A 10697-nucleotide genomic window follows, 5' to 3' on the forward strand; every position below is an offset into this window, starting at 1 on the left:
TTATGCTTCCTCCCCAAACCCTAGCAACCACTGATCTTCTACTGTTTCCATAGCCTTGCTTTTCCAAAATGGTATATACTTGGAATTATATAATATGTGATGTTTTCAGATTGGTGTTGTATATGGGTTTTTTTTTTTTTTGAGATGGAGTCTCACTCTGTTGCCCAGGCTGGAGCGCAGTGGTACAATTTTGGCTCACTGCAACCTCTGCCTCCTGCTTCAAACAATTATCCTGCCTCAGCCTCCTGAGTAACTGGGATTAGAGGCATGCATCACTGCACCTGTCTAATTTTTGTATTTTTCTTTTAGTAGAGACGAGATTTCACCATGTTGGCCAGGCAGGTCTTGAACTCCTGAACTCAAGTGATCCATCCACCTCAGCCTCCCAAAGTGCTGGGATTATAAGCGTGAGCCACCGTGCTCGGCCTGTGCATGTTTTTAACAGTCTAGATGATGCCAATGTGCATCCAAGATGGGATCAGTGTCTCAGATCATTGCCACTCTAAACATCAGCAGGAAATTCTTAGAAGTGCCAAATTTCAGGCCCCAACCCTGACCTCTTGAATCAGAATACGGATTTTAACAATATCCCTAGGCAACTCACATGCACATCAAAGTTTGAGAAGCACTGACTAGGACCACCAAGAAACGGTCTCCCCATGACATGACATCAGTCTGCCTGCATAGTTCAGAAGGAGCCATTAAAAAAAAAAAAAATAGTGGATTCGGTGGCTCATGCCTGTAATCCCAGTGTTTTGGGAGGCTGAGGTGAGAGGATCACTTGAGACCAGGAGTTCAAGACCAGCCTGTGCAACATAGGGAGGCCCTGACTCTAAAAGAAGAAAGAGAAGAAATACACACTCATAAATGGAAACTTACTATGGAAAGTGTTTTTGCCTTATCACATATTACCATATATGTGTTATTATATATGTTATTATAGATATGTATTATTATATATATGTTAGAAAATTAGATTATATATATATCTTCGACATCTTTCCATGCCAGCTCATGGAGACTTCGTTCATTCTTTTTATAAGCTACAGAGCATTCCAATAGAAGTACTGGCCACAATTTCCTGCTTGCCCAATGATGACTTTCAGGCTTTGCATTAATGAGAGAGAAAATCTGGGAAATAGGCTTGCTGGTGCAAAGTATACAATCTTTTCTAAAAAATTATTATCATTATTATTATTTTTTTTTTTTTACTGAAGCGCTGGGGAGAGAAGAAAGGAAAAAAAGAAAAAAAAAATTTCACTGAAGGATGATGCAAAATTGTCCGTCAAAGAGACTAGCAATTTACATTCTCACTCATTTCCCTATACCCCTGCCAACACTGAGTAATAACACACTTTAAACATATTTGTCAATGTGATATCTAAAAGTGATATTTTGTTGTTTTAATTTTTATATTATTAACGATGTGTGAGGATGAATACTTTTTTCCAATGCCATGTATATCTATATAGTTTGCTGTGGGCTGCCTATTAGTATCCTCTGCCTACCATTTTTATTGGGTAGGTAGGCTTTTTTTTTTTTTTTTTTTTTTAGATGGAGTCTCGCTCTGTCGCCCAGGCTGGAGTGCAGTGGTGCGATCTCGGCTCACTGCAAGCTCTGCCTCCCAGGTTCACGCCATTCTCCTGCCTCAGCCTCCCGAGTAGCTGGGACTACAGGCACCTGTCACCACACCCGGCTAATTTTTTGTATTTTCAGTAGAGATGAGTTTTCACCGTGTTAGCCAGGATGGTCTCAATCTCCTGATCTCGTGATCCACCCGCCTCGACCTCCCAAAGTGCTGGGATTACAGGCATGAGCCACCACACCCGGCCTGGGTAGGTAGTCTTTTAAAAATTGGCTGGGCGCGGTGGCTCATGCCTGCAATCTCTGCATTTTGGGAAGCTGAGGAGTGTGGATCACTTGAGGTCAGGAGTTCAAGATCAGCCTGGCCAGCATGGTGAAACCCCGTCTCTACAAAAATATGAAAATTAGCTGGGTGTGGTGGTGTGCACCTGTAATCCCAGCTACTCGGGAGGCTGAGGTGGCAGAATTGCTTGAACACGGGAGGCAGAGGTTGTGGTGAGCGGAGATTGCTCCACTGCTCCACTCTAGCCTGAGAGACAGAGCAAGACTCCGTTTCAAAAAAAAAAAAAAAACAAAACTTTTAAGAGCTCTTTATACTTTAGAAAATTACTCTCTTTTCTGTCGTATATGTTGAAAATATTTTTCTAGTTTCTTCGTGTGTCTTTTGACCTTGTTCCTTGTTCGTGGTGATTTTTGCTGTGCTTTAAATGTTATTGTCGCTTGTATCTTTTAGTTTATAGTTTTTAGGAAGCAGTTACTTTTCAAACCCTTGTTATCCAAGGATTATTGGGTATACAGGGTCCCTGAGTAAGAATCTTTGTGAGATACACTTCAAATACAGAGGAAGGATTACAAGTGACTGAAAAACCCAACTAAAATGGACTCACACAAGGAATTTATTGGCTTGTGCAACTGAAAAGTCTGGGCCTGGAAGGATCCTGGGCTTCAAATGTGTCATTGGGATGCAGTCTCTCTTAGTTTTCCTTCATGTCAACTTCATTTGCAAGCAGACCCTTCAACATAATATCTCCCCAGCCCTCAGCTTACATCATTCTTACTACCCACAGTTCCTACAGAAACTTCTCTTTCCCAAGTGTTCTTGCAGAAGTCCCAGGGTCGCTTCACTGAAGCAATTTCAGTTAAGAACTCATCCCTGGGCCAATCCCGGTAGTGAAATATGTTGACTGGCTAGGCCTTAGGTCATGATCCAGGCCCTGGAGCAAGACCAGGGGTCAGTCAGCTCTACGAAAATTCATAGATTGGGGGTTCCCCAAAGGACAACCCTCGCCCCAACACCCAGAGAGGGAAAACAGATAGGGGAAAGGTCTAAAGAATAATGCCCTCAGCAGAGAGACAGGTGGATAGTAGGTTCAGATCTTCCAGCCAGCTGGTAATGTTGTCCTTCTCACTCGCAGAACCCCAGGCTGGAGAAGCCAGTGCTACTCTCCGAATTTCCTACCAAGATCCCACGAGGTGAACTGGACATGCCTGTTGAGAATGGCCTCCGGGCTCCGGTCAGTGCCTACCAGTATGCACTGGCCAATGGGGATGTCTGGAAGGTGCATGAGGTGCCCGACTACAGCATGGCCTATGGCAACCCTGGCGTGGCCGACGCCACCCCGCCCTGGAGCAGCTACAAGGAGAGCCCTCAGACGCTTCTGGAGCTGAAGCGGCAGCGGGCTGCAGCCAAGCTGCTCAGCCACCCCTTCCTTAGCACCCACCTGGGCAGCAGCATGGCCAGGACGGGCGAGAGTAGCAGTGAAGGCAAGGCCCCCTTGATCGGAGGCAGAACTTCACCGTACAGCAGCAATGGGACCTCGGTATATTACACGGTCACCAGCGGAGATCCCCCACTTTTAAAGTTCAAGGCCCCCATAGAGGAGATGGAGGAGAAGGTGCATGGCTGTTGCCGTATCTCCTAGTCTCCATGTGATGGAGGAGGGAGATGCCTGGAGAGGGGCTCCTGGAATCCAGGCCAGCCCGACAGCCCTGGCTGGGGAGGTGTCAGAGGGCAGTTGGGGAGAGGTGGGCTCTGCTTTTCAGAGGAACTCAGACCCCAGCCCTCACCTGGCTGCCCATAGCATCCCATGTCCCATGTCCCATGGTTCTGCTTCCTGCTGCATCGTCTGCCTCTGACACAAGGCCCGTCATGGCCTCCTGGCTCACTCTGCTGTCTGATCTTGGGAGGGTGGGCTTGAGATCCCAGCTCTATTCTTGGTATAAAGGCTTCTCCGGATCAGTACGTGCATGTCCCATCAACACACACACACACACACACACACACACACACACGCACACGCACACACAAGCTCAATCAGTGTGTGTAGGAATGACATACCTGGGCTCAGGGGAAGTAAGGGGGCTTAGAATGTATGGGGTATTCCCAAAAGGATGGAAATTAAGACTCAGAGTCTCATTACCACTGCCAATGTGGCTTTAGCAGGGGAGGGGACCTGCTAAGCTGAGACCCATAGTCCTGCTCAGAGTCATCCCAAGGTCTGGGCCACCAGCCACACCTGACAGGAGCGAGAAGTCCTCGCTGTGTTCAGAGGGAGCCAGGAACCTACATGGGTAGATGAGATGGACACAGACCTGCTCCCCGCAGCCTTGTTGAGAGTCACACTTCTACCCATGCCAGGAGCCAGCTGTATGACCATCCAGGGGTAAAGGGGGAAACCAGGCGATTCCATTTCTGGAATCAACCAAATCATGTTTTCCTCTTGGATGGAAGTGTCAAAGGGTGTGGGAGGGGGACAAGGTCAGTATTTACAAAAGCATATCTGATTTTAAAAATTCCTGTAGTCTGTAAAACTCCTAGAGGGAGGGAGGTAACTAAATTCACTTCTTCTTGCGGATCGTATCACGGTCACTGGGTTTTACTGGCTGGTGCTGGAAAAATGAAGCTAAGCAAGGAGCTTCCATTGGAATGCTTTTCCAGCCAGAGAGGCCAGTTAATTTAAAAAAACAGTCACTAGTTAACAGTGACACAGCCCAGCACCCTTGGGTCTTTGTGAATATCCAGACTGTTTCAGCCCAGCCCATCTCAGCCAGCCCTCCTCAGACTGAGCTGTCAGAGCAAGCAATTAGGGGCCAGCCTACCTCCACCTCCCACCCCCATGCACCCCCATCCGTCGTGTGTGGAGTCAGTGCTCAGGATCCCGGGCCCAGCTTTTGCTTTTCTGGGGATGCTTGGTGAGGCAGATTTGCCAGTCAGCCCTTTTGAGTTCCTGCCTGGCCCAGGGGCTCCCAGCCTGCACTTGCAGGAGCGGTGATGTCCCAAATCTGCGAATCCAGGGTGCACGTGGTCAATATCCCGTCCTGTATTCAGGAGAGCGGTGGTAGGGCTGGAGTTGGGTCTTGCCCAGCTCTGCAGTTTCATAGTCCCAGCCTTCCTGATGCTGGAGAGGGAGGACTGTGAATGGCTGTTCTCCCCTCACTGCTGATTCTCCCAGGACCCCCTTTGGAGTTGCCCATGGCATGGGCACTGCCCACAGGCTCAGCCAGAATCTTTTGGTGCAACCAACAAGCTGCAGGTTGGCCCCTGCTCTGTGCGCCTTTTATTTGTCCTTAAACTACCTCCTTAGAGCTCTGAAGGGGTCCCCTAGGTCCAGATTTTAATCTGGGGAACAGATCTGGGTTCTTTTTAACCCACTTCTTTCTCAGTCTATGAGAAACTTTCCCTGAGGGGCACCTGGGCTAGGGGCTTGGGGCTGGAAGACCATCCCCGCCTTGTGCCACAACTTTTGTCATGGGATCTGCTTTTTGTCATTCTTCATTCTTAGCCCGCTACTGTGGCCCCCATGGCCCCATAACCCAGAGAGGAAGCTGGACTTCAGGGAGCCTGAGTGATGCTTTCCCAGGAGCAGAGCGACTGGACCAGAGAGTAGAGGGCCCATGGGAGTGACTGCGCCCTTGGTGGCTGCTGGAAGGGGAGAGGTTCTCAGCATCAGGCCACCTCCACCCCAGTGCCAGGATAGATGTATTCTAGAGCAGAGGTGGAGGCGGCCCAGGAGGCTGAAGACAGGTGCACAGATGCTTCCCACGTCCCTGCCATCTGGGGTGGGCTCTTCAACATCTCAGGCTGTGGCTGGAACAGGACAGGATGATGTAAAACACATGTACCATTGGCTGTAAAACAGTATGAGCCCAGACTGACGCTGAAATCCCTCATGAGCTAACCTTAGCTACAAGGTAGGGAGTTCTGAGGGAAGCCACGTGCTCCTCAGGAGAGAGCTGGGCAGGTTTTCCCATCTTTTTGCTCAGGGGCCAAACACTGAAGGCATGTGCTGCCCAACCCACTGAGCGCCTGAGGCCATTCCCTCCTTTTCCGCAGGCCTCCTGCCTCCTGGGCCATTCCTCTCCACCCAGAAGGCTGGGAATCCCAGCTGATTCCCTGACAGGAGCTGACTTCACACACAGGTGCCTCTCAGGCATTGGCTCATGTTTTCAGCCAGGGACAAACCATCCCCTCTTGGGGCTTTAAGTCCCTGGGGAGCTTTCCCTGTAGGTCTTCTGAGTGTTGAGAGACAAGTTGGAGACCAACCTCCAATGAATGAGCCGCCGTCATTCATTAATTCACTCACTAATTTACTGAGTAGCTGCAACATGCCAGCCACTATTAGGTTCTGCGGATAAAGGAGGAATAAGACAGAGTCAAGAGAACTGTTCTTTGTGGTTTCTGCCCCTTGGGGATCACAGGCATCAGCAGTCCCATTCAAGTCACCTGAGGCGAAGTGTCTGCATCTTGGTCCAGCAACCCTTTGCTTTTCAGCTCCCAGAATCCTTAGAGTCTGAATTCCTTTAGCTGGGAACAGCTGTCATGGCCACCCCTGGATAACATTTGCCACCAGTTATAGATGCTGGGTCTCGGGTTCCAGGCAGACATCATCCAGCTCCATCTGGAACTTTCAGTGATAGCTGCCTTCAGCCAGCATCTTTGGGGGACTCTATAATATCAGCTTGAGATCAGTGTCTAGAAGACTGTTCTGCAATTTGCTGCCAAATGCATCTCAGGTTTTTAAAGTCATTGTTTCTTGCTCATGGTGGCTCATTTATTACATAGTCCCCTCAACCCACTAATGGATAATGGGAGGAAAAGTTGCTGCTTCCTTCAGCATCAAAGCCTTTCCCCAGGAATCTGCCTCCCTCCATGGCAGGGGTGGATTCGGGAGCTGGGAGAAACCAGGCAAAGTCAACCAGATGCCTAGCTCCTGCTGAGACCCAGGTCCTGAGGCAGCTCCTCATTAGATTAAAGGAGACCACTTCCAAAGCAGGTGCTGCATGGCTCACCATCATATGCCCCAAACAATTGAAAGTTGGCGGCTATTACCAGACTGGGGGTTTCTGGCGAGTAGCTTAGGGAAGCCGAATAAACTCTAGGCCCAGAGCTACTGAAGACTTCAGGATAGAATTCTCCATCAAATATGCAGCATAAATAAAACTGCTCTGCACTGTTTGATCCATTTCCAAGGGGCTTAGAAAAGTTAACAAGGGTGTGTCCCCTGTCCTGCCCCACCGGTTTGCTGGCTTTGTAATAACATGAGACCATTGTGGTTGTTGGTGTCAGATACCTTTTCATCCTGAGCTCTCTCACCTACCTGCTCTCTCTTCTAGAGCAGGATACTGGGGTACTTTCAAGAAGGGTGCTCCTTTCAAGATGCCCGGAAAGACTGTATTTAACTCTTGCTATTTGTAACTTGGGGATGGTCTCCCCTGCCCCAGGGCACATAAGAGCAGAGGGTCCAATGGTCAGTGGATGACTCTGCAAAAGTGACCCCCTGTGCCAGAAGCTATAGCCCTCTCCCTGACAGGACTCTCTTGTTGGCCAGAGGGCCCGCTTCCCATGGGCATTGCAAGTGCCACGGTGCGGGGCCTGGCTCTGCACACCCAGGAAAAGTCTGCAGACCCCCAGTCCTCCGCAATAATTCACCAGACCAGAAGCCACTGATGTACAGAGAACACTTTAAAAAATGTATTTTATGTGAAAAAAAGTTAAAACTCTGTATACTGTATCAGCAGCTTTGTGTAAAAATGGCAATCAAGAGAGTCTAATATATTTAAAACTTTTTTTTAAAAAATCTTCGCGGATCTTTGATATCGTATTGAAGTAACTTCCAGGTAGCCCCTCGCCACGCGGCACCAGTGGGTCTCGGGTCCAAAACCGTGGTTCAGCCACATCCCAAAGGGGGCACATGTCCCTGGAGTTGCTTCCAGATGCCAAGGCCTGTGACGGAATTCGCTGTTAAGAGTTTTTAATTAAAATTATTAAATTCCTTTTAATAACACCTGCTAGTGTGAGTGGTTATTGCTGTGAGCTCACTTGAACAGTGCTGACTTGAATTCACAAAGAGGAGGTTTCTGGAATAGAGGGTGGGTGAGGGCTTCTAGTCTCTCCCCTTTTACCTCACCCCTTCCCCACAGAGGGCTTTCCCATGAGGCCCCTGAAGTAGAGGGAGCTCTGGGGGCTCAGACCTGGAGCAGATGTCTCTCCAGACTGGGAGATGGTGAAAACTGATGAATTCAAGAAAAGATTGGTGGTTGGGAATGACCTTCATTCTGTCAAATATTCTCTTTGAAATTAACATGAGGCCCTAGAGTTGCATATATTTATTCCATACATTTTCAAAGCTTTTCCTGATATTTATTTATTTATTTTTATTTTTTTAAGACAGAGTCTCACTTTTTCACCCAGGCTGGAGTGCAATGGTGTGATCTTGGCTCACTGCAACCTCTGCCTCCCGGGTTCCAGCGATTCTCCTGCCTCAGCCTCCCAAGTAGCTGAGATTACAGGCGCTTGTCATGATGTCCAGCTAATTTTTTGTATTTTTAATCGAGACAGAGTTTCACCAAGCTGGCCAGGCTGGTCTCCAACTCCTGACCTCAAGTGATCTGCCCGCCTTGACCTCCCAAAGTGCTGGGATTATAGGCGTGAGCCACTGCGCCCGGCCTCTCATGACATTTGTATGTAACAAGGGTGCCTCTCTTCTCTGTCCCATTCTTGGAGTGCACTGATGTGTCCTGTCCTCTTCCCCCTGCCCTATTCCACTCTTTCCCCTCGTGTGCTTATTGTGGGGAAGTACAATACTATAAAGTACTTCACCTTATGACAGCAATACAGCAGCTAAGGCCCTGGCCATTCTCATTTTTTACCTCAAGCATTAGAGCCATACAGAAGCTATGTGGTTGCACAGCCTCAGACCACAGTCCTTGGTCCTTGTCCCATACAGAACTTTGTTGGTGTTTTTCTTGAAAGAGGATGAAAAGGGTGTCGGATCACAAGTTCAAGACCAGCCTGGCTAATGTGGTGAAACCCCATCTCTACTAAAGATGCAGAAAATTAGCCAGGCGTGGTGGCACAAGCCTGTAATCCCAGCTACTCTGGAGGCTGAGGCAGGAGAATCGTTTGAACCTGGGAGGCAGAGGTTGCAGTGAGCCGAGATCACACCATTGCACTCCAGCCTGGGTGACAGGGCAAGACTCCATCTCAAAAAAAAGAAAAAAAAAAAGAGAAAAAGGTGCCCTCTTGTAGCCTCCCAGACCCTGGATACCAGAGCAGGAACACATGGAAGGCCCCATACTTATTCTTGAGAAACTTCACAAAGGGATGAGGAGAGCAGGGGAAGAGAGGGAGAGGCATCCAAATAGCCGCAGGCATTCATCCATTTAAAAAGGTTATTGGTTACTAAATAATAATAGCAACCTCTCACATTTATGACGCACTTTTCATTTACATAAGAAAGATGAGGACTGAAAATTGTTTGTTGGATTTAGCTCTGTGGAACTCATGATGAACCTGACAAGAGGTTTTGGTAAAGAAGTGGGGATTTTAGCCTGATTGAAGAGGGCTGGAAGGGAACTGGAGACAGCGGGTATAGACAACTGGTTTGAGGGTTTCTTTTTCTTTTCTTTTTTCTTTCTTTTTTTTTTTTTTGAGACAGGGTCTTACTCTGTCACCCAGGCTGGAGTGCAGTGTTGTGATCATAGTTCACTACAGCCTCAAACTCCTGGGCTTAAGTGATCTCTTGCCTCAGCCTTCCCAGTGGCTGGGACCACCAGGAGCACTGCCATGCACTAAGAGTTAGGCGCACCACCATGCCCAGCTAACTTTTGTATTTTTTTGTAGAGACAGGGTCTCACTATGTTGCCCAGGCTGGTCTCAAAACTCCTGGGCTCAAGTGATCCTCTTCCCTTGGCCTCCCACAGTGCTGGCATTACAGGTGCAAGCCACCATGGCCAGCCACATCTGAGATTTTATGCTGCAAAAGTAAGAAGAGAGATGGGGAGCTTTAGAGGAATGTAGGGTCAAAAGAGGGTTGTTTTAAGATGAAAAATATTTCAGCATGCGTGTAGGTTGATAGAAATGAATCAGTAAAGAGGGAAGCTGATGTTCCAGGAGAAAGAAGGAGGTTGCTGGAGTGATGCTGGTGAGTAGTAGAGGGGCTGGAAGTGCCCAGGCAGAGGGGTTGGGGTTGGATGGGCACAGGAGCAGTTCATCAATGCCCAGTATATGGGCAGAGATGCAGACAGGAAGGTAGACTAGATGGGCGCACATGGACCTTCCCTTCTCACTGCTTCTGTGTTCTTGGTGACATAGGAGGCAAGCTGTCAGAGAGGAAAAGGTAGAAAGAATGAGGGAAATGTGGCCTACCAGGCAGTTTTTTTGTTTTGTTTTGTTTTGTTTTTGATGGAGTTTCGCTCTTGTCGCCCAGGCTGGAGTGCAGTGGTGTGATCTGGACTCACTGCAACCTCCTCTTCCCACATTCAAGTGATTCTCCTGCCTCAGCCTCCCGAGCATCTGGGATTACAGGCATACATCAAGATGCTCAGCTAATTTTCGTATTTTTAGTAGAGACGGGGTTTCACCGTGTTGGTCAGGCTGGTCTCAAACTCCTGACTTCAGGTGATCCGCCCTCCTAGGCCGCCTAAAGTGCTGGGATTACAGGTGTGAGCCACCTCCTATCCCAGCACTTTAGACTACCTCCTAGCAGGTAGTCTTACAGATTATGAATTTAAAACATGACCAGTCAGTAAGCATGGTTATGCTCTTTTTGTTTTTTTCTCCAGCCCTGTAGGGCTGCCGGGGTGCAGGTGCAAAGTAGGATATAACCAGGGTT

The 10697-nt window shown here is 48.4% G+C and overlaps 1 protein-coding gene across 2 annotated transcripts in view; it reads left to right on the plus strand.

Moving 5' to 3' along the window:
- PPP1R16B (protein phosphatase 1 regulatory subunit 16B) overlaps nt 1-7868 on the plus strand; it is a 120961-nt gene extending 113093 nt beyond the window's left edge. For both annotated transcript variants that reach the window (XM_033186414.1, XM_033186415.1), the window contains exon 11: nt 3000-7868. In XM_033186414.1, coding sequence (XP_033042305.1) covers nt 3000-3506 — 507 coding nt within the window. In that variant the 3' untranslated portion in view covers nt 3507-7868. The remainder of the gene's footprint in view (nt 1-2999) is intronic.
- Nucleotides 7869-10697: the final 2829 nt, after the last annotated feature.

This window comes from Trachypithecus francoisi, unplaced genomic scaffold, assembly GCF_009764315.1.
Source record: "Trachypithecus francoisi isolate TF-2019V2 unplaced genomic scaffold, Tfra_2.0 Lachesis_group21, whole genome shotgun sequence".
NCBI classification, from domain to species: domain Eukaryota; kingdom Metazoa; phylum Chordata; class Mammalia; order Primates; family Cercopithecidae; genus Trachypithecus; species Trachypithecus francoisi.